The following is a 26,693-nucleotide window of genomic DNA, read 5'->3' on the forward strand; positions in this document are numbered from 1 at the left end:
CATTGGTTACAGACAATTAATGCTAGAGGTAATAACATTGGTTACAGACAATTATGTAAGTCACTTAGTGGTTTTGCCACAATACCTCTATATGTCCAGATAGTGTTTCATTAAAGACCTCTGATCAATTTTTAAAAATTAGTTCTGGTCCACGTCTTTTTAAAAGACTTAATTGTATTAAATTAATTTTTTAACCTGCCCTGGTTCCTGTCCAGCCTACTCACTGTTTCCCTTAGAATCACCCACCCCCCATTTAAAAAAGAAAAAAAAGAAAGTATTGCAATTATTTAGCACCTTTCATGACCTCCGGATGTACCAAAGCGCTTTACAGCCAATAAAGTACAAGTGAAACCCATCCATTCTGTACAAACCACTCATGCTCTGGATGTGACTCCAATGTTCCAGGAATCTCAACCCTTTCATTCTATACCATCTCTTCAACCACACATTTAATGCTCTGAAAGCGGATAAATCCCCTGGCCCTGATGGCCTACATCCTAGGGTTTTGAAAGAGGTAGCTATGGAGATAGTGGATGCATTGGTTGTCATCTTCCAAAATTCCACTGATTCTAGAACGGTTCCCACAGATTGGAAGGTAGCAAATGTAAGCCCACTATTTAAGAAAGGAGGGAAGAGAGAAAACAGGGAACTACTAGACCAGTTAGCCTGACATCAGTAGTGGGGAAAATGCGAGAATCTATTATTAAGGACGCGGTAACAGGGCAGTTAGAAAATAATAATAGGATTGGGCAGAGTCAACGCGGATTTATGAAAGGGAAATCGTGTTTGACAAATCTGTTGGGAGTTTTTTGAGGTTGTAACTAGCAGAATAGATAAGGGGGGACCAGTGGATGTGGTGTATTTGGATTTTCAGAAGGCATTCGATAAGGTGCCATACAAGAGGTTATTAAACAAAATTAGGGCTCATGGGATTGGGGGTAATATACTAGCATGGACTGAGGATTGGTTAATGGACAGAAAACAGAGAGTAGGAATAAACAGGTCATTTTCGGGTTGGCAGGCTGTAACGAGTGGGGTACCGCAAGGATCAGTGCTTGGGCCTCAGCTATTCACAATCTATATCAATGATTTGGATGAGGGGACCAAATGTAATATATCCAAGTTTGCTGATGATACAAAGCTAGGTGGGAATGTAAGTTGTGAGGAGGATGCAAAGAGGCTTCAAGGGGATACAGACAGGCTAAGTGAGTGGGCAAGAACATGGCAAATGGAATATAATGTGGAGAAATGTGAAGTTATCTACTATGGTAGAAAAAATAGAAAAGCAGAGTATTTTTTAAATGGTGAGAGATTGGGAAATGTTGGTGATCAGAGGAACCTGGGTGTTCTTGTACACGAATCACTGAAAGTTAACATGCAGGTACAGCAAGCAATTAAGAAAGCAAATGGTATGTTGGCCTTTATTACAAGAGCATTTGAGTATAAGAGTAAAGATGTCTTACTGCAATTATGTAGGGCCCTAGTGAGACCACACCTGGAGTATTGTGTACAGTTTTGGTCTCCTTACCTAAGGAAGGATATACTTGTCATAGAGGGAGTGCAACGAAGGTTCACTAGACTGATTCCTGGGATGGGGGGATTGTCCTATGAGGAGAGATTGAGTAGACTAGGCCTATATTCTCTAGAGTTTAGAAGAATGAGAGATGATCTCATTGAAACAAGGTGGTGGTCATGGGTTTAGGGGGTGCTGCCGAAGGAGCCTTGGCGAGTTGCTGCAGTGCATCTTGTAGATGGTACATGCTGCAGCCATGGTACGCCAGTGGTGGAGGGAGTGAATGTTTAAGGTAGTGGATGGGGTGCCAATCAAGCGGGCTGCTTTGCCCTGGATGGTGTCGAGCTTCTTGAGCGTTGTTGCAGCTGCACTCATCCAAGCAAGTGGAGAGTATTCCATCACACTCCTTACTTGTGCCTTGTAGATGGTGGAAAGGCTTTGGGGAGTCAGGAGCTGAGACAATCGCCGCAGAATACCTAGCCTCTGACCTGCTCTTTTTGCCACAGTATTTATGTGGCTGGTCCAGTTAAGTTTCTGGTCAATGGTGACCCCCAGGATGTTGATGGTGGGGGATTCAATGCTGTTGAATGTCATGGGGCGGTGGTTAGACTTTTATTGTTGGAGATAGTCATTGCCTGGCACTTGTGTGGCGCGAATGTTAGCTACCACTTATCAGCCCAAGCCTGAACGTCGTCAAGGTCTTGTTGCGTGCGGGGATGGACTGCTTCATTATCTGAGGAGTTACAAATGGCACTGAACACTATGCAGTCATCAGCAAACATCCCCAATTTTGAAATTATGATGGTGGGAAGGTCATTGATGAAGCAGCTGAAGATGGTTAGGCATAGGACACTGCTCTGAGGAACTCCTGCAGCGATGTCCTGGAGCTGTGATGATTGACCACCAACCACCACAACCATCTTCCTTTGTAGGAAGTCACACAACACCAGGTTATAGTCCAACAGCTTTATTTGAAATCACAAGCTTTTGGAGCGCTGCTCCTTCGTCAGGTAAAGTGAAGAGAAGCATATAGGCACAGCATATATAGTCAGAGAAAACTGCCAGATGATTACAGGTAATCTTTCTAACTGCCCTGACTGACCTGTTTGGACACCATTCACACCTTTGATTGCTGTGATTATCTCTCTGCCGAGGTGTGATAAAGGGCAGTTAGAAAGATTACCTGTAATCATCTGGCAGTTTTCTCTGACTATATATGCTGTGCCTATATGCTTCTCTTCACTTCACCTGACGAAGGAGCAGTGCTCCGAAAGCTTGTGATTTCAAATAAAGCTGTTGCACTATAATCTGGTGTTGTGTGACTTCCTACATTTGTCCACCCCAGTCCAACACCGGCATCTCCACATCATGGCTACTATCGACACCACAAACTGCCGGCTCAAAGTGGAGAGGATCTCCAAGAAGATCGCGCATATAGACACAGACATCAAGTTTCTCCTCATTGTTCTTTGATGTAATGTTTTCCTGACTGACCTGTTTGGACACCATTCACACCTTTGATTGCTGTGATTATCTCTCTGCCGAGGTGTGATAAAGGGCAGTTAGAAAGATTACCTGTAATCATCTGGCAGTTTTCTCTGACTATATATGCTGTGCCTATATGCTTCTCTTCACTTCACCTGACGAAGGAGCAGCACTCCGAAAGCTTGTGATTTCAAATAAAGCTGTTGGACTATAACCTGGTGTTGTGTGACTTCCTACATTTGTCCACCCCAGTCCAACACCGGCATCTCCACATCATGACATCTTCCTTTGTGCAAGGTATGACTCCAGCCAGTGAAGTATTTTTCTCCCGATTCCCATTGACTTCAGTTTTACTAGGGCTCCTTGATGCTACACTCGGTCAAATGCTGCCTTGATGTCAAGGGCAGTCACACTCACCTCACCTATTCCTGGAAGTGATTGAGATCCTGCTTCTTATTTTATTTTGTAACCGTTGAAACTCCCTTTGCAGGGTCTCAATTCTATTTTTTCCTATGTCACTGGTTCCAACATAAATCACACCTGTTCCCTTTCCCTTTCCAAAACCTTTTGCACTTGTTCAGTAATGTCCTTTGTCCTGGTAGACAACTTATTATAAATAGAATGTTTCATTATTATATAAATAGAGGAAAATTCCAAGCCCTGGAACTTATTCAAGAAATTCCTCTGGCTGGGGAGTCTAGAACCAGGGGTCACAGTCTCAGAATAAGGGATTAGCCATTTAGGACTGAGATGAGGAGAAATTTCTTCACTCAGAGGGTGGTGAACATTTGGAATTCTGTGGAGGCTCAGTCGTTGAGTATATTCAAGACAGAGATCAATAGATTTTTGAATAATAAGGGATCAATGGATATGGGGATAATGCAGGAAAGTGGAGATGAGGTAGAAGATCAGCCATGATCTTATTAAATGGTGGAGCAGGCTTGAAGGGCCAAATGGCCTACACCTGCTCCTATTTCTTATGTTCTTAAATAGCTGTAAAGGGCTAGCACTGTAGCTGCTTTTGTTCTGATCGTGATTATTAGACAGCAATAAAGTAATCATGTCGAATACCTGAGTTTTAGTTGCTCATTTGCCGTGACCAGCTCTTCCCATTGTTGCATTTTCTGATTAATTTCTTGGCTTGCATTAGTTTTGATCTGGACTGGCACATATTTTGTTTCATTCTTAAACCTTAGGTCCTTGAGTTGCTTTTCCAGTTTTCTCAGGTGTTTACATAGATCCTCCACATTTACAGACTCCTGCAATGCCAGGCCTATTATAGAAACAGAACAAAAAAGCAATGTAATGAAATCTGTTTGTCTTGATCCTGTATTTCCTGTATTCGTTTTGCACTCATGTATATTACCCTCCCCCACACTGTGTATAGTTTCACTTCCTCTTTCCTGACTAACCTGGAAGGTTCCAGGTCTTGGCTCTTGGCTCCGCCCCTGACTTCTCTTACATAAAGATCCCAGGATCTGTATGACTCATTCCTGTGAACCAGTCGGCGTGTTGAGATGTTAGCTCTGATCTTAGTGATTAAAAGCCAACTTGTTTAAGTCTATAACTTCTAGTTTTGTGGTTATTGAAGGCACATCAAGCAACAAGTTCCAAGTACTGTATTGCACCTTAAAAGACCTGCTGCTTCTTGTTCGCGTGAAGTCCTGCTGCTTCTTGTTCGCGTGAAAAGTCCTGCTTACAGAATGCAAGGGCCATAATTATTCCATTAGTGGTAGGAATGGCCCTGACAGATGAGGGGCCTGGTCTGTACTAATATTTGTCAGCAAATGCTGACATGCTGGCAAGGTCCCAAATGCTGTTAGCGCAAGACACTGACATTTGGTATATATACACTTCTAAACTGTTGATTTTTAACAATAAAAATAAGATATGTGGTTTAAGTTAGACAGCAGGAAACAGTAGTAGTTCCCCAATTCTGTACTCACAGGGAGCACAGGCTACAATCAGGGCTATTGGCATATGTCCGATCCTCCATATCCTGACTTTCCCATGCTAGGCTATGCTACTATGGGGAAACAATAAGCAAAAGCTCCTCACAAGGTGGTATAGAAAATTGGCTGGAGAATCACTCTTGTACATCTCCCAGCAGCCATCCCCAGTCATTTGCAGGGCCCTAGAAGCAGGTTGCATTCTTGGTTAGGGTTGGTGAAGTGTGGAGAGATTCAAACAAGGGAAATGGAATAATATACTTTAAAAAGGGATTCAACAGTCAACAAAAATTAACAATTTTTTTAAAAAAGCTTTGCATTTATCCAATATTAAACAATTGATTAAAAGATAAAATAAAAAGATATCTCACAAAATTCTTTGACAAATTTCAGACCTGGTATAAGTTTAACATGGAAGATTTCTTCTTGTGGTGGCGAAGTCTCTTCCGTTAGCTGCTCTTTCACATTTCTTGAACTTTTTACTATCTGCAGGTGAGCTTCTAATTCAGCTGTATTTTGTTTAATGAGTTCAATTCTGTTAAAAGAATGTCCATTATCTAATAAAACAACAAAGAACTTGCATTTATATAGCACCTTATCATGTCCTCAGGTTAACCAAACGTGCTTTGCAAACCAATGAAAAGTCTTGTGTATGAGGATTGAATGAAGAATATTTAAAAAAAAATTTCCCCACTCAGTTTTATTTCCCACCAACCCCACATGACCACCATTGCTCTCCAAGTGATTTGCTCTCGGGTCCCACCAATGCCACTCTTCAGCAAGGAGATGGGCAATAGTAACACAAAAAGTTGGCCCTCTAATTATTCCATCATCTCCAAGTTTGTTGCCTAGCTAATTGCCAAGAGAATCACAGAGGAAAGTTAAGGGTAGATTTTGCTGTTCCTGCCAAAGATCAGTCCAGAATGCATACAATTTGGTGTGGTCTTCTCACAAGTGTAATTATTTGTAGTTGTGTGCAGCTTTGGCCTTGCGCACGGATGTAATCGAATGTGCTGACTGGAAAACTGCACATTTAACAAAATTTAACGGGATGCAGAAACTTAAAAATAAGTGGCCACTTGGGAGGGGGGAGGGGGATTCTTAGAGCCTATGGAAAATACTTCAACCCATTGGCTGAAGGGGAGAGGGAAAATATCTGAAAGGCAAAAATGTGAAAGGGAACCCAATAGAGTAAGCAGGCAAATGAAAAAGCTGCATAGCACCCACCCCCCATTTGCTGGCTGGTGAAATGGAGGTGGTGCTATATGAGGTGATGACAAAGACAGTGGCCCACTTTGCTACTCCAGGGCACCCTCCCCAAAGGACAGCATTGCAAGCTGCTTCAAAGGAGGTGAAGGCAGATTTGAGGCCTACGACTGTTACTGTCATTGACCATGCAGCTCTATCTTCATGTTAGTTGCAGGTGCCCTTGCAGCAAATGGTAGAATTCTACATTGGGCTCTCTGTTGACTGGAACTTGAAGGTAGTTCCCCACAGTCATTATCAATACATATGCCAGGGCCTGTAGTTATATTTGCTTTCAAAATCCTTAAGATTGATCAGGTCTTCACACACTCCATTTGTACAGTTAGGTCTGGTGTCACAACCTCCCTTGGTAATTAGGCCCTCCACAAGCACAATCCTTTGACAAAATGATATGTGTATCTCTGCCTGTAGATTCTGATTTGAGGGCACCAGTATTATCTTCTTTGGTCCTTTTCTTCTTCCCACAAAAGAACGCAAATACAGGCAAACCATGGGAAACCCAACAGTCCACTATTGTTACCTTCAGCAAAAAAATAACTGTGCCACAAAATATCTCCTGATCATCTAAGTGGAACAACAAAAAAAGGCTAAGAAATGGCCAGAAAATGCTCATAGTAATCATCAGGCATGACTCTTGAAATCCACTTCTTTTTCTGTGCCTAGCAACCCTGGACATCCACTTTAAATATGCAGAACCATGAATTAGCGTTACATGGGCAGGAGTGCTGAGAGTTAAGGCAGGAATTTTCCTTACCATGACAGGTCCAGTGTGGCCGGTATCCGTGGCGGGTCGCAACCCCGCCGCTGGCTCCATCCTCCTGTAGAAAATGAACTTACCTTAATGGGGCCTGTTAAGCCCGCCCAGCGCGTTACCCGGCCCAATGAGATGGAGCAGGTCTGGTGACATCATTCATGGCGCATTTTAAGCTGGGATCCTTAAAGGAACCCTGGCCACATTACATTTAAGTTTAATCTAACATAGTGGGTGTTGAATCTTTACTGTACAATAATATAATAAAAATTATATGAGTGGCAAAGAAATATTTAAATATTATCATTAAGTAATATGATGCCATCTACAAATACGATCAGAACATAATTTTAAAAAGTACATTAATTGGGAAGTTATTGGTACTTTAGCCACAAATCTATAGATTTTTGTATCAGTAACTGGTACAAATAAAAGATGTGTGTGTATAGGTAATACATAAAATTAAGCAGATTTTAAATGTAATTGTAAAGGGGTGGATTTAAAATCTTATGCAAGCTATGCGGAAGAGCTGTGGAATCCCTGACAAACAGTGGAGCTTACTGTAATGTATGTACCTTTAAGGGGGAGAACTACTTTTTACAGCTCATGTATACTGTAGTACCGGCAGTGACCACACCTGTATATAACGTTGAGTAGTAATCTGTACAGTTCAGTTGCAGTCTGAGCCACGTTGAGTAAACACCGTTTGTACCGTTCTCCGCAGTCTGTGTCTGATTATACACGGACGTAACATTGGCGACGAGGCAGATTCGAACCTACCTGCAACTCTGCATCACCTCCCAAGGATTCGCTCCTGGAGAACAGTGGAAGAAGGTCGAGTCCAGAAGCACGGGCGTCGACCACGGGCAACCGCCCAGTCATCCAGTGGAGATTTGAGCATCGCAGGGGAGGCTGTCGAGAGCCAGGCTTGGCTTTCCAGTCACGGTGGTCCAGCGAAACGGGCTGGCAACAGGTACTGCGCAGACCCTTCCCGGACAGCGGCGGGCTAGAGCCCGACCGAGCGGCACAGAAAAAGGCCGAGCAGCGTCGACGGGGGAGAGAGGGCAGAGCGCACAGGGCACAGCTGGTGTTCAGGACCGAGCGGCATCAACGGGGGAGAGAGACGAGAGAGAGCAGAGCGCAGCCGGTGTTCAAGGGCCGAGCAGCGTCAACGGGGGAGAGAGGCGCGCAGGAAAACGCGAGGTGCTGCCATTGCCACGAGGACCGCAGAGAGCGGCGTTGGCAGCAGCGCAGGAGCAGCGCGCAAAACCCACAGGGCGTCGCCATTTGCCACGAGGACCGCCGAGAGCGGCGTTGGCAGCAGCGCGGGAGACGCCATTTTAAGCCGCAGCGGGGAAGAAAGGAAAGCGCGGGAGACGCCATTTTAAGCCAGTCTAACCACACCCAAAAATGCCGAAGAGTGGCAGTATCACAGCGTTCGACAATTAAGTTGAAGATTGGACGACATATGTGACGAATGAAGTGCCAGATGACAAGAAAGCGCTGGTATTGTTGAATTCAATGGGTGCAAAAACGTATGGCTTACTACGAAACCTAGTAACCCCAGAGAAGCCAGTAGAAAAGGATTTTGAAAACATAGTGTCAATCCTACAGCACCACTTAAACCCCACACCGCTGCTGATAGCAGAAAGATTTAAGTTTCACAAAAGGAACCAGCATAAAGATGAAAGTAATGCTGAGTATTTAACGGAACTGCGCAAGCTATCGAAACACTGCCAGTTTGGAACGGGACTAGCAGATACCTTAAGGGACAAGTTTGTGTGTGGGCTTCAAAGTGAAGGAACCCAGAAATGGCTTTTAGCTGAAAAGGACCGTACGCTGGAAAAGGCTTTCAGCATTGCGGTATCATATGAAGCAGCAGCACGGGGCGCTGCAGAGATACAACAAAGACCGCAAGAATATGGCACAAATGAAATGTCATATGGAACAGAGAAGTGCTATCGCTGCGGCAGAACACACGACCAGAATGATTGCTGGTTCAAAGACAAAGTGTGCAGACAGTGTGGAAAAGTAGGACACATAGCACGAGTCTGCAGGTCGGGATAGAAAACCAGCAATAAGAAACTGACCAAAGGAAAGTACAAGAAGGTACATAAGATGACGGAGAATAGTTCAGACGAACAAGAGTGATAACGACTCCGAAAGCAGGGAACTGAGTTGCCTGAAACTACATAATGTGATCACAACAGAGGATCACCGAACCATTTGGGTCACTCTCAAGATAGCAGGAGTCCAGGTAAAGATGGAATTGGACACAGGATCAGCCCTAACAGTCATAAACCGATGGGACTATGAGCGGCTATTCTCACACATACACTTGAGAGACACAAAAATTATTTTGAAGATGTACACGGGGCAAAAAGTCTACCCCAAAGGAAAAATAAGGGTGACCGTTATATATAATGGTAAGGAAACACCAAAACTAGACCTGTATGTATTGCAAGATGGAGGACCACCATTACTGGGACGTGAATGGATCCGGAAAATACAAATGGATTGGCAATCCATACAGGTACTGACTGTGGCTGACAAAAAGGATGACGACGTCACACCTGGGCGACTGTCAAAGATCCTAACTGACGCGAAAGAAGTGTTCCAGCAAGGACTCGGAACACTAAAAGGCATGACAGCGATGATTAAAATTGAAGAAAACGCAAGTCCAAAATTTTTTAAGGCCAGACCGCTACCTTATGCAATCCGCCCAGCAGTCGAAGCAGAGCTGGAGAGTCTGGAACGTTCAGGTGTACTGTCCAAGGTAGACTGGAGCGAGTGGGCTACACCCATTGTCCCTGTGATGAAAAAGTCGTTGAGCAGCACGCCTGGGGAACCAAGGAAGGTTCGCATCTGTGGGGATTTTAAGGTAACAATGAACCCGGTCCTTCACACCGTACAATATCCACTTCCGCAGATTGAAGATATTTTCGCCTCGCTATCTGGAGGGAAACGCTTCACTAAGATTGATCTGGCCCAGGCGTATCTGCAAATGGAGGTAGAAGAAGCATCAAAAAAATACCTCACAATCAACACCCATAAAGGTCTCTACCAATACAATCGGCTGGTATTCGGGGTAGCATCAGCTCCGGCTATTTGGCAGAGGGCAATGGAACAAGTCCTGCAAGGGATCCCAGGGACCCAGTGTTATTTGGACGACATCCTGGTCACGGGCGAAAATGACAGTGATCACCTTGCCAACCTGGAGCAGGTACTCACTAGATTGCAGGAATATGGGCTCCGAGCTAACCGCCCCAAATGCGAGTTTTTTAGAAAACAGATCTCGTATTGTGGCCACGTTATAGATAAAGAGGGGTTACATAGGTCCCCAGAGAAGATTGAGGCAGTAGTCAAGGCTCCAGCACTGGAAAATGTGTCACAACTGAGGTCGTTCCTCAGGCTGGTAAACTACTACCATAAGTTCTTGCCAAATTTGTCTACAATACTACACCCACTGAACACCCTACTGCAAACTGGGGTGCCGTGGAAGTGGAGTGACGAATGTAGACGAGCTTTCCAGAAGAGCAAAACATTAATCATATCGAAAGAGGTATTGGCCCATTACAAACCAGCATTACCAATTCGGTTGGCATGTGATGCGTCACCCTACGGCATTGGAGCGGTGCTGTCGCACAAATTCTCGGACGGCTCAGAGAGGCCAATAGCCTTTGCGTCATGATCACTAACCTCAGCCGAGCGTAACTACGCCCAGATTGACAGGGAGGCCCTCAGCCTAGTGTGGGGAGTGAAAAAGTTCAATCACTATCTGCACGGGCAGAAATTCACCTTGCTGACTGATCACCAGCCTCTTGTCTCCATTTTTAATCCAAAGAAGGGCGTTCCGGTGATGAGTGCGCAACGACTACAAAGATGGTCACTTTTTCTAGGGGCGCACCACTATGAGATTGAATATAAGGGCACGAAACAGCATGGAAATGCTGATGGGCTATCACGCCTGCCACTGCCTACTGCGGAGGAAGCACCAGCAGTGGATCCTGTCGAAATATTCCATTCAACTATAGTTGAATACCTACCGGTAACTAACGCTTGTATCGAAAAGGAAACCCGAAATGACCCGACACTGTCTCGGGTATATGATTTGACGGTGAAGGGATGGCCAGCACATGGCGACTCATTGTTGCCAGCATTCTCGACAAGGAGAGAACAGCTGTCAGTGTGCCGGGGGACCTTGATGTGTGGATCCCGAGTGGTAATTCCACCCAAGTTAAGGGATAGAGTGCTCAATGAGCTTCATGAGGGTCATCTGGGAGGGGTAAAAATGAAAAGCCTAGCCAGGGCTTATGTGTGGTGGCCAGGAATCGATAAACAAATCGAGGACCTGACCAAGAGCTGCTCAGGATGCCAGAAAGTCCAAAATGCACCACCACAGGCCCCTCTACACCCATGGGAGTGGCCCTCATCTCCATGGCAACGGGTGCATATTGATTTTGCTGGTCCATTCATGGACTCAATGTTTTTAATAGCCGTGGATGCGCACTCGAAATGGCCTGAGGTCATCAAAATGTCCTCCACCACCACGGAGAAAACTATTGCAGCCCTACGGACCACTTTTGCCAGGAATGGCTTGCCAGAACAGATTTGCTCCGACAACGGACCACAGTTTGTGTCCGAAGAGTTCCGGAGGTTCTTGAAAAAGAATGGGGTAAGGCATTACACATCCGCCCTGTATCATCCAGCCACAAATGGATTGGCTGAGAGGTTCGTACAAACCTTTAAGAAGGCAATAAAGGCTATGTACAATGACAACATTCCGCTGCAGCACAAGGTGGACAATTTCCTGTTCGCCTACCGGAATGCAACACATGCAGTCACCAACCAGGCCCCAGCCATGATGTTCTTTAACCGAAGGTTAAGATCTCGCCTGGATTTGCTCAGACCAAACGTACGAAGAGATGTTGAGAGTAAGCAATTCCAGCACATCCATGAGAAGCCAACAAGGAGCTTCAATGTAGGGCAACCAGTCTTGGCCCGCGACTACCAAACAGAAAAATGGCAGCCAGGAACAATATGCACACGGCAGGGCCCACTAATGTACACAGTGGACGTTGGGGAGAGCATCGTGAGATGCCATGCTGACGAGATCCTAGAGTCACAGGAACAAGTCAACCCCATGCCTCGCCCATACGTACCTGGTGATGAACCCAACGTACAGGTAGCATCTACCCCAGAAACAGTAGCATCGGAAGCTGATGAACCAACCGACGACAGGGGGCCAGAATCGTCTCCACACCAAGAGCAAGACACTCGGGAAAGGCGCTATCCAGAAAGGATCAGGAAGCCTCCCCAAAGACTGAATTTATAAATAGACTATTTTCAGCTAATGTTGCATGTTAAAAGTGTTAATTGTAATTAGTTTGATATTTAATTGTTAAATGAGTGTTATGGTACTGTTAATCTAAAAGGGGAGGAATTGTAATGTATGTACCTTTAAGGGGGAGAACTACTTTTTACAGCTCATGTATACTGTAGTACCGGCAGTGACCACACCTGTATATAACGTTGAGTAGTAATCTGTACAGTTCAGTTGCAGTCTGAGCCACGTTGAGTAAACACCGTTTGTACCGTTCTCCGCAGTCTGTGTCTGATTATACACGGATGTAACACTTACAATGTGTTTCTGGGATTTCTGCAGCTCTTCCGTTGACGTTAACAATGGACAAATGAGAGAACGTCCGCAGAAATTCCCCCTAAAGTCTCAGACTGAAAAATTAGATATTATGGGACTGAAAGCAAACTGAACCAGTGGAATGAGTGATGAAAATGAAATTATTATGGTTGATGACTTGATTTAATGTGTAACTGGACAATCACATAATATCCAAGGAGAGGATATGTAAATTGGCCAGAAAAAGCAGTAAACCTGAGGATTGGGAGCAGTTTAGGATTCAACAAAGGAGGACAAAGGGATTAATTAAGAGGGGGGAAATAGAGTATGAGAGTAAGCTTGCAGGGAACATAAAAACTGACTGTAAAAGCTTCTATAGATATGTGAAGAGAAAAAGATTGAAGTCAAGCGTAGGTCCCTTGCAGTCAGAATCAGGGGAATTTATAATGGGGAACAAAGAAATGGCAGACCAATTAAATACATACTTTAGTTCTGTCTTCACAAAGGAGGACACAAATAACCTCCCAGAGATGTCAGGTAACATAGGGTCTAATGAGAGGGAGGAACTGAAAGAAATCAGAATTTGTAGGGAAATGGTGATAGGGAAATTGACGGGATTGAAGGCCGATAAATCCCCAGGGCCTGATAATCTACATCCTAGGGTACTTAAGGAAGTGGCCCTAGAAATAGTAGATACATTGCTGGTCATCTTCCTAAATTCTATAGTCTCTGGAACAGTTCCCATGGATTGGAGGGTAGCTAATGTTACCCCACTATTCAAAAAAGGTGGTAGAGCGAAAACGGGGAATTATAGACCGGTAAGCCTGACATCGGTAGTGGGGAAAATGCTAGAGTCCATTATAAAAGATGTAATAGCAGAGCACTTGGAAAACAGTGACAGGATCAGACAAAGTCAACATGGATTTACAAAAGGTAAATCGTGCTTCACTAATCTGCTGGAATTTTTTGAGGATGTAACTGGTAAAATAGATAAGGGAGAACCAGTGCATGTGGTGTATTTGGACTTTCGGAAGGCTTTCGATAAAGTCCCGCATAAGAGATTAGCGTGTAAAGTTAAAGCACATGGGATTGGGGACAAGGTACTGACTTGGATAGAGAACTGGTTGGCAGACAGGAAGCAAAGAGTTGGAATAAATGGGTCTTTTTCCGAGTGGCAGGCAATGACTAGTGGGATACCGCAGGGATCGGTCCTAGGACCCCAGCTATTCACAATATATATTAATGATCTAGACAAGGGAACTAGATGTAATATCTCCAAGTTTGCAGACAACACAAAGCTGGGCGGGCGTGTGTGCTGTGAGGAGGATGCCGAGAAACTCCAGTATGATTTGGACAGGTTGGGTGATTGGGCAGATGCATGGCAGATGCAGTATAATGTGGATAAATGCGAGGTTATCCACTTTGGTGGCAAAAACAGGAAGGCAGATTATTATCTGAACGGCAATAGATTGGGAGAAGGGGAAGTGCAACGGGACCTGGGTGTCCTTGTGCACCAGTCGCTGAAGGTAAGCATGCAGGTGCAGCAGGCGGTTAAGAAGGCAAATGGTATGTTGGCCTTCGTAGCAAGAGGGTTCGAGTACAGGAACAAGGATGTCTCGCTGCAGTTGTACAGGGCCTTGGTGAGGCCACATCTTGAGTATTGTGTGCAGTTTTGGTCGCCTTATCTGAGGAAGGATGTTCTTGCCATGGAGGGAGTGCAGCGAAGATTCACCAGACTAATACATGGGATGGCAGGAATGACGTATGAGGAGAGATTGGGCCGATTGAGCTTATACTCGCTGGAGTTTCGAAGAATGAGAGGGGATCTCATTGAAACTTATCAAATTCTAACAGGGCTAGACAGACTAGATGCAGGAAGGATGTTCCCGATGGCCGGGGAGTCCAGAACCAGGGGTCACAGTCTAAGGATAAGGGGTAAGCCATTTAGGACAGAGACGAGGAGGAATTTCTTCACCCAGAGAGTAGTGAACCTGTGGAACTCTCTACCACAGAAGGCAGTTCTATGTTTCTATCACAGTATACTGTGAGAAAAACCTGACCAGAAACAACACAAAAATGTATTTAAATGATATATGTCATTTTTTATAGTGCAGATCAATTCACTGCAATTACTGTTGAGTTGGAAGGTAACAGCTGAGAATGGCCAGTGAAAAATCTATTTCCCTCACCATCCAGGGTAGCACTTACATCCCTTCAGGAATTTCTGAATTAACATTTACCAGTAGCTTTTCAAGTAGAACTGAATCTCCATCAATCTGTTAGCTAATGTAATCAACATGTTTTTATTTTGGTTTGTTTTCCATGCTTTCAAGTAATCAGCTGGAGCAATGTCCACAGAACTCATGCCTCAGGTTGACCGGCGTGGTTCCCGCGCTGTGTAAATCCCATGGCCATGCAAGGAAATTTAAAAAGTAAGTGAAAAAAGGCTCTTAAGTGCCTGTCAACTACCTGATAACGATCTCAATTGGGTCTCCGGACGCTGCCAGTCAGGTCAGCTCCACGATGACAGATGCGCCTGTGAGAAAGGCGCGTGGGAACGAGATGACAGCGGGTTCCCGACCTGCCACTGATCTCGCTCGCTAACACCCTAGAAAAAATTCAGGCCTAAGTTTTCATCTAAAGTTATGTCAAAATTCCTTAAGTCATGGTCCCAGCTAAAGGGCTGGGATCTCACCTAACGGTTCCCTCCAACACTGAACCTGCTGTAATTTGTGGGGTTAATTGGAGGGCACTTCATTAGCATGAGGCAGACAGGTGCAAGCGCCACATTGGGTGCATCTTCTGCAGCTGCAGCCCATGCCTACTAGAAACTCCAACAGCCGCCTGTCTGTCCATAGGTGGCAGGATTACATAGGCCACACCTCAACACTAGCACTGGTCCTGTCGGCTCCTGAACAAGATCTGTGATTTTTAATTTTATTTGTAATTCATACTTCTTTGGGGATCCAGGCTGTTTGGCTAGCCTGGTCCTCACCAGGAAGTCCATCCACATATGGAGGTCAGTACACCTCTACTCAATCGGCACAACAACGTCAGATCCTGACTGAGGCTCATGAGTGGGATTTTCGGCTTAGGAGTCCTTGCCCCTGATCCTGGTGCACCCCTGTCTGTCATTTGCTTTATAAAAGGCAGTTGGAGGTTTCACCCCTTACAACGCCCCACGGAAACTTTGTTCCGCTGATCTCCTGCCAAAGTTACAGCAGGAGACCGGCAAAACCCCCGTACAATTTCAGGGCCATGATGTTTATATATTCTCTCTTAAAAATTGTATTGCACCCTTTTTGAATACCTATGTTTTGAAATTAGTAAAATGTATTACTTGAAATCTTTATAATTAATGCAATTGTCTAAAAAATGAACATTTTAATTTATTCTTTAAATAAGCCTTTTTCTTGTTGCCCTGACAAACAAGGAAGTGCAGTCAAACACTGCATCATAGAAACATAAAAGATAGGAGCAGGAGTAGGCCATTCGGCCCTTCGAGCCTGCTCCGCCATTCAATGAGATCATTGCTGATCATCCAAATTCAGTACCCTGTCCCTGCCTTCTCCCCATATCCCTTAATCCCTTTAGCCTTAAGAAATATATCCAACTCTTTCTTGAATATATTTAATGAACTGGCCTCCACCGCCCTCTGTGGCAGAGAATTCCAAAGGTTCACCACTCTCTGGGTGAAGAAATTCCTCCTCATTTCAGTCCTAAATGGCTTACCCCTTATCCTTAGACTATGACCCCTGGTTCTGGACTCCCCGGCCATCAGAAACATCCTTCCTGCATCTAGTCTGTCCAGGCCTGACAGAATTTTATAGGTTTCGATGAGATCCCCTCTCAATCTTCTAAACTCCAGTGAGTATAAGCCCAATCGACACAATCTCTCCTCATACGTCATTCCTGCCATCCCAGGTATCAGCCTGGTGAATCTTCGCTGCACTCCTTCCATGGCAAGAACGTCCTTCCTCAGGTAAGGCAACCAAAACTGCACACAATACTCGAGGTGCGGTCTCACCAAGGCCCTGTACAACTGTAGCAAGACATCCTTGTTCCTGTACTCGAACCCTCTTGCTACGAAGGCCAACATACCATTTGCCTTCTTAACCGCCTGCTGCACCTGCATGCTTACCTTCAGCGACTGGTGCACAAGAACACCCAGGTCTCTTTGCACTTCCCCTTCTCCCAATCTATTGCCATTCAAATAATAATCTGCCTTCCTGTTTTTGCCACCAAAGTGGATAATCTCACATTTATCCACATTAAAGTGCATTTGCCATGTTTCTGCCCAATCACCCAACCTGTCCAAATCGTACTTGAGTTTCACAACATCCCCCTCACAGCATACCCTCCCACCCAGATTTGTGTCGTCTGCAAATTTGGAGATATTACATCCAATTCCCTCGTCCAGATCATTAATATATATTGTGAACAGCTGGGGTCCTAGGACCGATCCTTGCGGTACCCCACTAGTCACTGCCTGCCACTCGGAAAAAGACCCGTTTATTCCAACTCTTTGCTTTCTGTCCGCCAACCAGTTCTCTATCCAAGTCAATACCTTGCCCCCAATCCCATGTGCCTTAATTTTGCACGCTAATCTCTTATGTGGGACCTTATCGAAAGCCTTCTGAAAGTCCAAATACACCACATCCACTGGTTCTCCCTTATCTATTTTACCAGTTACATCCTCAAAAAATTCCAGTAGATTAGTCAAGCATGATTTACCTTTTGTAAATCCATGTTGACTTTGTCCGATCCTGTCACTGCTTTCCAAGTGCTCTGCTATTACATCTTTTATAATAGACTCTAGCATTTTCCCCACTACCGGTGTCAGGCTTACCGGTCTATAATTCCCTGCTTTTTCTCTACCACCTTTTTTGAATAGTGGGGTAACATTAGCTACCCGCCAATCCACGGGTACTGTTCCAGAGTCTATCGAGTTCTGGAAGATGACCAGCAATGCATCTACTATTTCTAGGGCCACTTCCTTAAGTACCCTGGGATGTAGATTATCAGACCCTGGGGATTTATCGGCCTTCAGTCCCATCAATTTTCCTAACACCATTTCCTTACAAATACTGATTTCATTCAGTTCCACCCTTTCATCAGACCCTATGTTCCCCAGCATCTCTGGGAGGTTATTTGTGTCCTCCTTTGTGAAGACAGAACCAAAGTATGAATTTAGTTGGTCTGCCATTTCTTTGTTTCCCATTATAAATTCCCCTGATTCTGACTGCAAGGGACCTACGCTTGACTTCACCAATCTTTTTCTCTTCACATATCTATAAAAGCTTTTACAGTCAGTTTTTATGTTTCCTGCTAGCTTACTCTTATATTCTACTTTCCCTTTCTTAATTAATCCCTTTGTCCTCCTTTGTTGAATCCTAAACTGCTCCCAATCCTCAGGATTATTGCTTTTTCTGGCCAATTTATATGTCGTCTCCTTGGATCTTATGCTATCCCTAATTTCCCTTGTTAGCCACGGTTGAGTCACCTTTTTTGTTTTATTTTTATGCCAAACTGGGATGAACAAATTCTGTAGCTCATCCATTCGGTCTTTGAATGTTTGCCATTGCCTATCCACTGTCAACCCTTTGAGTGCCATTCCCCAATCAATCCTACCCAACTCGCTCCTCAGACCATCCTTTATTTAAATTGAGGACCCTAGTCTCTGAGTCAACTACTTCATTCTCCATCTTAATGAAGAATTCGATCATATTATGATCGCTCCGACCCAAGGGGCCTCGTACAACAAGATTGCTAATTAATCCTTTCTCGTTACATAATATCCAGTCTAAGATGGTCTGATCTCTGGTTGGTTCCTCGACATATTGGTCCAGGAAACCATCCCGTAAACACTCCAGGAAATCCTCCTCCACGGTATTGTTACTAATTTGGTTGGCCCAATCTATATGTAGATTAAAGTCACCCATGATGACTGCTGTGCCCTTATTGCACGCTTCTTTAATTTCCCTTTTAATGCCATCCCCAACCTCCGCCTTACTGTTGGGAGGTCTATATACCACTCCCACTAATGTTTTTTTTCCCCTTAGTATTTCTCAATTCTACCCATACAGATTCCACATCATCAGAGCTAACATCCTTCATTACAATTGTATTAATCCCTTCTTTTTATATGTTTCAATATAAATCGATGTCACCATCTACAATAGCAAAATACTGCGGATGCTGGAAATCTGAAATAACAACAGAAAATGCTGGAAAAGCTCAGCAGGCCAGGCAGCATCCGTGGAGAGAGAAACAGAGTTAACGTTTCAGGTCAAAGACCTTTCATCAGAACTGGAAACAAGCAGGAAAATAAACAGATTTAGGGGCTGGGAAATGGGGGAGGGGATGAAAGAACAAAAAGGAAGGTCTGTGATAGGATGGAAGGCAGGAGAAGTAAAGAGGCATTAAGAGATAATCACGGCAAGAGGAGATGGTAATGGGACAGGTTAAGAAACAAAGGATGGCTCTAGATGGAGTGTGAATTGCACTGGCAAAATGAAAGACAACTGTGATAATAATAATAACTTCCGGGAAGTTATGTGCATCACTTCCTGTGAACTGTGAACTGTGAACTATGAACTGTGAACTTTGTACATACATCACTTCCTGTCAAATGTCACTTCCTGTTGGACTGGTATAAATAGTGAACTCCTCAGTATTGTAAGGGGCTTCTACCAGAGGCATGGTGAAGACCTCTCTTGTATATAGTGTGATTATAAGTTGTTTAAAGCTTACTTTAAAGTTACTTAATGTGTGAGACTCCTTTTTCTTACATCAATTTAAACAACTTAGTATTTACACTCACAAATACTAGACCTTCGGACAAACTCGGAGTTAAGGATCCAGGGAACCACCCATCATGGAAAAGATCCTTAAACCTACTCGTCTGGACTTGGACCCAAACACGCCAGCAGCTGGCAGGGTATGGAAGCATTGGTACCGTACTTTTGAGAATTTCCTTGATGAATGTAACGCGGATGCTCCTACTAAACTGAGGATACTTATCAACTATGTGACTCCAACAGTGTTTGAATATGTTGATGAATGGGATAATTACGATGAGGTGATTCGGGCGCTTAAAAAACTGTATGCCAAGACTCCAAATGAGGTCTATGCTAGACATCTACTGGCCACAGCCTGACAAGGGCCAGGGGAATCGATTAACGAATTCCTTCAAGGACTTCGCAGGCTCAGCATAGATTGTAACTTTCAGGCAGCCTCAGCTGAGCTGTACCGCGAAGAAATGATTCGCGATGCTTTCATCTGCGGGATTGCCTCTCCATTTATACGCCAGCGTCTACTAGAAAGTAAAACACTTGAGCTACAAAAAGCTTTTGACCTAGCTTGTTCTCTGGATTTGGCAAAGAGAAATGCAGACCTCTATCAGCTGCCCAGATCTCGATCTGCTGCTGTAACTGCAACCAGACAATCCAAGTGGTCTCAGGTGAACCCTATCATGGAGGAATCTAATCCTGATAATTCTGATGAAGAAGAGGAGGATGACCCCACTTTAGCAGCCTCTTGGCAATCTAGGAAGAAATGCTTCTTTTGTGGAGATGCTTTTCACCCTAGGAAACTCTGCCCTGCCTACAATGCGTTCTGCAGTCATTGCAAAAAAAAAGGACACTGCTAAAGTTTGCCAATCAAGAGCCTCTACGAGGGCCTATCCAGCTAAGGCCTACCGAACTGCCCCAATTAGGGCCTATCAAGATGCTCCAGCTAGGACCTATCAAGCTTCCTCTCGAGCTCTCTCCCGAAGCACACCGAGAGTTTTAGCCACTCTCTCTGCAATGACACCAATTACAGCTGCTTGCCCACAGAACCTGTTTCATGCAGCTACAAAAGTTTCAATTAAAGGGCATACCTTAGATGCCTTAATTGACTCAGGAAGTACTGATAGTTTCATTAAAGAACAGATTGTTGCGAAATTGAAACTACATATCTTCCCATCGGACCAGGCAATTGCGATGGCTCAGTCATCACTTAATAGCAGAATCTCCGGCTTTTGTGTTGTTGATATGACACTTCATGGTCGTATGTATCCCTCCACCCGACTTTCGGTGCTCAAGGACTTATGTAGTGATCTCCTCTTAGGGCTGGACTTCCAAAAACAGCATAAGAAACTCACCATTGAGTTCGGTGGATCCAAACCCGGACTTACTATTTCTAATATACCGTCTAAATTACCGTTTTGTGCATTGTCAGCAGCTTCACTTGATGAACCCTCATTATTTGCCAGTATTCCGCCTCGATGCAAACCAATAATAACGAAATCGCGGCACTTTAATCAGGAAGACCAATCTTTTATTGAGGCTGAAATCTCTCGACTTCTAGCAGAGGATATCATCGAACCATGTTCGTCGCCCTGGCGGGCTCAAGTCGTCATTGTCAAGAACCCTCTAAAACCTCACAAACAGCGACTATGCATTGATTATTCGCAAACCATCAATCAATATACTGACTTGGACGCCTACCCATTGCCACGCATTGATGATATGGTTAATAAACTGGCCGAATACAAAGTGTTCTCAACTTACGATTTAAAAAGTGCCTATCATCAGGTACCCTTGAAGGTCTCAGATAAGCAGTACACGGCCTTTGAGGCTAATGGACGGCTGTACCAATTTCATCGCCTCCCATTCGGGGTTACTAATGGAGTGGCTGTCTTCCAACGGGCAATGGATGGCCTGGTTAAGCAGGAAAACCTAAGGGACACTTTTCCCTATCTTGATAACATTTCCATTGCAGGTCACAATCAACAGGAACACGACGCCAACCTCCAAAAATTTCGGGATGCCATCCATCGCCGTAATTTAACCCTGAATGAATCCAAATCTGTTGAGTCGCAACCGACCATCAACATCCTTGGCTACTGCGTAGGCAATGGTATCATTAAGCCAGACCCAGAAAGACTTCGCCCGCTCCAAGAGCTCCCGTCACCTAAGAATCCGGCTTCTTTACGTCGGGCTCTCGGTCTGTTTGCATACTACGCTAAATGGATTCCTCATTTTTCAGACAGAATCCAACCCTTGCTGCATGCGAGATCATTTCCATTGGAAACGGCGGCTGTTGCAGCCTTTAACCTTCTCAAAAAACAGTTGGAGAAAGCGGCTCTTCACTCCATTGATGAGAATCTCCCTTTCATAGTCGAATGTGATGCCTCGGAGGTGGCGATCTCGGCTACTCTAAATCAGGAAGGTCGTCCTGTAGCATTTATGTCCAGGACCTTACAAGGTGCCGAGCTACATTATCCTCCGGTTGAGAAGGAAGCCACAGCCATCATAGAGGCAGTACGGAAGTGGAACCATTTTCTAGCTCGCCAGCACTTTACATTAATTATGGACCAGCGATCAGTCGCCTTCATGCTCGATAATCGGAAACGAACCAAAATTAAGAATAATAAAATACAACTTTGGAGGATGGAACTGGCCTCTTTTGGTTATACCATTCACTATCGACCTGGCAAGGAGAATGTGGCCCCGGACACCCTCACACGGGCATTCTGCTCCACTATGTCGTCCTCTACTCTCATAGATGTCCATAATGGATTGTGTCATCCTGGCGTTACGCGCATGCTACATTTCGTACGATCACGGAATCTCCCTTTTTCTACTGGAGATGTAAAGAAAATATGCTCAGAATGCCGGCTTTGTGCGGAATTAAAACCTCAGTTCTTCCGCCCCTCAGATGGTATACTCATACATGCAACCCAACCGATGCAACGACTTAGCATTGATTTTAAGGGCCCAGTGCCCTCTTCAACTCGGAACACATATTTGCTCACCATGATTGATGAATATTCACGTTTTCCGTTTGCCTTCCCCTGCTCCAATATGCTGGCGTCCACAGTAATCTGCTGCCTTGAGCAGGTATTTTCTCTCTGTGGCATGCCGGCTTATATTCACTCAGATCGGGGTCCATCCTTTATGTCAAAGGAACTCAAGGACTACCTCTCAGAACGGGGAGTTGCTACAAGCAAAACAACACCATACCATCCCATCGGAAATGGGCAGGTAGAGAGGTATAACGGTATCATCTGGAATTCCGTACGTCTTGCTTTAAGATCTCGGGGCCTACCAGACCAGCAATGGGAAGCAGTGCTTCCGGATGCATTGCACTCTATACGGTCCCTTCTTTCTACAGCCACAAATACTACACCTCATGAGCGGTTCTTTGGATTCCAGCGTCGCTCATCTCATGGGATATCACTCCCGTCATGGCTAACTACTCCTGGACCGGTACTACTCCGAAGATACGTTCGGACGTCTAAAAATGAACCCCTCGTAGACGAGGTCGAACTAACCAATGCCAACCCCACCTATGCAAACATACGATATCCCGACGGCCGAGAATCTACCGTATCATTACGGGATCTGGCTCCCTGCCCGCCAGGACCTAGTGGGACATCGGGTGATGATATTTCACCAGGAAACTCTTGGAATCTATCGGGTACCCCTCTCCAAGATCCTAATCGGACACCAACTAGCTTGGTGCCGGTAGAACCCCGTACTCAAAGTTGCGACCCTCCCAGTACCGCGCACGAAAGTACTGATCCGCCACAGACCAGCTCTGCACCTCCCTCTGAACAGAGGCAGACCGACTTTGAACCTATTGGGGCTCGTACACGAAGCCATGATCTCCCCGACCCTTCACAGGGTAATCCAGGCCACACAGACTCTGACCAATGGCCAACCGCATGTAAGCGGACCAGCGACCCTCTACGACGGGAACCCAAACGGGTGCGACTCTTCCTCGTTCGCCGGCTGCGGAACAAAAGGAAGACCACAGCCTTCTAATCCTGCAGGAGGGAAGAATGTGATAATAATAATAACTTCCGGGAAGTTATGTGCATCACTTCCTGTGAACTGTGAACTATGAACTGTGAACTTTGTACATACATCACTTCCTGTCATATGTCACTTCCTGTTGGACTGGTATAAATAGTGAACTCCTCAGTATTGTAAGGGGCTTCTACCAGAGGCATGGTGAAGACCTCTCTTGTATATAGTGTGATTATAAGTTGTTTAAAGCTTACTTTAAAGTTACTTAATGTGTGAGACTCCTTTTTCTTACATCAACAACCATGTGGGAAAAAAAAGCACAAACAAAAAGTGTGGATAAAAAATATGTATGTGATAGGGGCCGAGGTTATGCTCTGAAAGTCACCATCTACTCTGTTTGAAACATCAAAACATTGTAAACCACAACAAAGAAGACTGATAAGTTACTGTAGCTGCTACAAGGTCTCCACCAAGGATTCCTTTCTTACTTGTATTGAAGCTGACTGGCTCTTTTCTTGTAAGCAACGAGAGTCATCGGCTCAGAAGCCATTGATTTCAACTTCCTCTGTAGAAACAGAGCGTCTTCTTGTCCTTTGTGTAAAATATTGATGCTTTTGTCATACTCCTGTTTGATAGATGTGAGGATATTTTTGTATGCTGTTGTATTCTCAATGACCTATGCAAATATAAAATTTAAATAAAATAAAAGAAAAATGTATTTTACATACTTCAATACAACACTTTCATATATCTTCCATAAATTTTATTTTTAACTCACTATATGTAAAGTTTCTTTACAAGCTGCTTTTCTATATATGTTTCTCTGCTCACTACGGGGTAGAGTTTCCACTTAGGGTGCACTTGATGATTCTGGCGCAAAATGCGCCATAAATTGCGCCTGTTTTGAAAAGTGGTTCCCCCCCACCAGTTTCCGCTGAAACTTATTTGCATATCGCCGAACACAAAATCTGCCATGAATCAGCGCAATCGGGCAGCATTTTAAAACGTAATTAAAAAAAAAACATTTTTGCATTTAAAAAATATTCCTTGATATATTTAAGATTGATAACTTAATGCAGTTTGATTAATACAGCTGAAAATTAGTTTATCACAAAAAATAAGCATTTTAAATCAGTGTCAATCCACCACCTGTGAGTAACCCGGTTTTAAATGACTGAAAATGACTAAAAAAAAATATACAAAATTATTTTTTAGCTAGATTGGGATACAGTAGTCAGTTCCTTAGTAAATTAAAAAAATTCATTCAAAACCTTTCAAAACGTACCTATTAGTTTCCTTGCGCCCAAAAGATCCAGCTTAATTTTGGAGCCTCCTCGAAGGCCTGCAAATGAGTGCAGTTATCGGAAACTCCCAATGGTGATTAATTCACCCTGGGGTGTGGCCAGATTTGTGGGTGGGGCCTGCTTCTAGTGGATGTTTTTAAAACTAGTGCAAAAGATTGCGGAAACTCAAGTGGCGCTGAACTTGATTTGCGCTTAAAATTTTGTGATTTTTGCGCCAGTTATGGTGATATCGGGGTGGAGGCAGGAGGGAATTGCGCCGAAAAAACCAGCGGAATCGAGCAGAAGCTCAATGGCCCTGATTGAAGAATTCTCACAGACAGCAATGCAGGAAGTAAAAAGCACAGATTGAAATTCACTTTTTAATCATTTTAAAGAAAGTGAAATAAAGATTGGGACATATACATGGAATTAAGGTAGAAGCTTAAATATCATAAACAAACTTTTAAAAAAAATTTAATTTAATTATTTTAAAAAATCATGACATTTTTATCATGGATAGAGGGAATGACACTCCACACTTATAAAATTAGTTTTTCAGGGCCAGAGAGCATGTTCAGCAGTAATTATGACTTAGTACGCCATTAAAAAAACTCAGTAACACCTCATTCAACAAAGCTTAACATCTTCAATGCTTTTAACAGCAAGAGTAGTGCGTACAAAATTTAAAGTTCACATCAAATCAATGATTGTGTTGACTGCATCTGCGAAGGCTGCAACAACGCACCCTGTGGAGGAGCATTGGCGGCCGTGCTTTCAACTGCATTAGCCCTAAGCTCTGGAATTCCCTCCCTAAATCTCTCTGCCTCTCGCTCCTCCTTTTAGATGTTCCTTAAAACCTACCTCAGTGACCAAGCTTTTGGTCACCTGTCCTGATATCTCCTTCTGTGGCTCAGTGTCATAAATGTTTTTATTGCTACCGCTCTTGTTAAGTGCCTTGGGACGTTTTGCTACGTTAAAGGTGCTATATAAATACAAGTTGTTGTTGTTGGAGCAGGGTATCACCGACAGCAATTTCCGGATTTCTGCATTTAACTGCGTATGTGTGGATGGCAGAAGTTGCTGTCAGTTTTACACAGTAACGACGGTGAGTACTGACAGTTTCGCCGTCATTACAACCGCAAATTCCGGGCCTTAATGTTTCTCTACTCGCTGTATATATTATATGTCTCCACTCGATGTATATGTAATGTTTCTCTACTCTGTACACATAGGCCCAGAAATTCGGGTCGGGGGCTTCCTGCGGGTGCAAGCCCCCGACCTGCACTTACCTAGCGCGCCGGCCGTTAAGCTGTGGGCCCGCGTGAGATTCAGATCCTGGGCCTCCTCCAACTGCCGGCACGCAGTGCTTGCGTATCCCAGGGATGCAGTTAGTTCGAAGCGTCCCCTGGGATCACGTGGGCCATGGAGAGCCAATGGTAGCAGGGAGTGCTTCATTCATAAGTTTGACAGGAAGAGCTGTCAAACCTATAAATACTATAAGCCCCAAAACATCACTAAAACCTCAAATATTTTTTTTTTTTTTTTTAAACATCACATTTTTAAAATAAACTATAAATTACATGCAATAACTATTATAAACAATAATTTAAATTTGAGAAAATTAATTATATTTTCTAACGGGGCTAAAAATAAACTTACCTTTCTTTAAAGTATTTATTTAAAAATAATAAACCTGTGGAAAAAATGTTTTAATTTTAATTAATTCACCACTTGCCTTGTTAAAAGCAGGCCTTGCGACTGCTTTTTAAAAGTGTAACTCCTGGAGACTTACCCTCCCGGAAAAACCTGGAAAAAAACGTAAGTTCAATGCGCACGCGCTGCCTCTCCGATGCATTGCATGCACGAAACCGGCACTTTTGTTGGGCCTACGCGTGAGTACCCCGTGCGTACTCACGCGTTGGGACCCGAATTTCTGGGCCATAATGCTTTTCTACACTGTACAGAGAATCACCTACAATGGCTTCTCTTCCCACTCCTGCACTGTTACC

The 26,693-nt window shown here is 44.2% G+C and overlaps 1 protein-coding gene across 2 annotated transcripts in view; it reads right to left on the bottom strand.

Moving 5' to 3' along the window:
• LOC147121212 (clathrin heavy chain linker domain-containing protein 1-like) overlaps positions 1 to 26,693 on the bottom strand; it is a 155,594-nt gene that overhangs the window by 123,192 nt on the left and 5,709 nt on the right. For both annotated transcript variants that reach the window (XM_085981359.1, XM_085981358.1), the window contains exons 2-4: positions 23,890 to 24,077; positions 5,343 to 5,482; positions 4,070 to 4,271 (exon numbers count right to left, since the gene is read on the bottom strand). In XM_085981359.1, the coding sequence (XP_085837485.1) occupies positions 4,070 to 4,271; positions 5,343 to 5,482; positions 23,890 to 24,077 (530 nt within the window). The remainder of the gene's footprint in view (positions 1 to 4,069; positions 4,272 to 5,342; positions 5,483 to 23,889; positions 24,078 to 26,693) is intronic.

This window comes from Somniosus microcephalus, chromosome 3 (genome assembly GCF_052327205.1).
Source record: "Somniosus microcephalus isolate GS21.2 chromosome 3, FLI_Smic_1.0, whole genome shotgun sequence".
In the NCBI taxonomy this organism is placed as follows: Eukaryota; Metazoa; Chordata; class Chondrichthyes; order Squaliformes; family Somniosidae; genus Somniosus; species Somniosus microcephalus.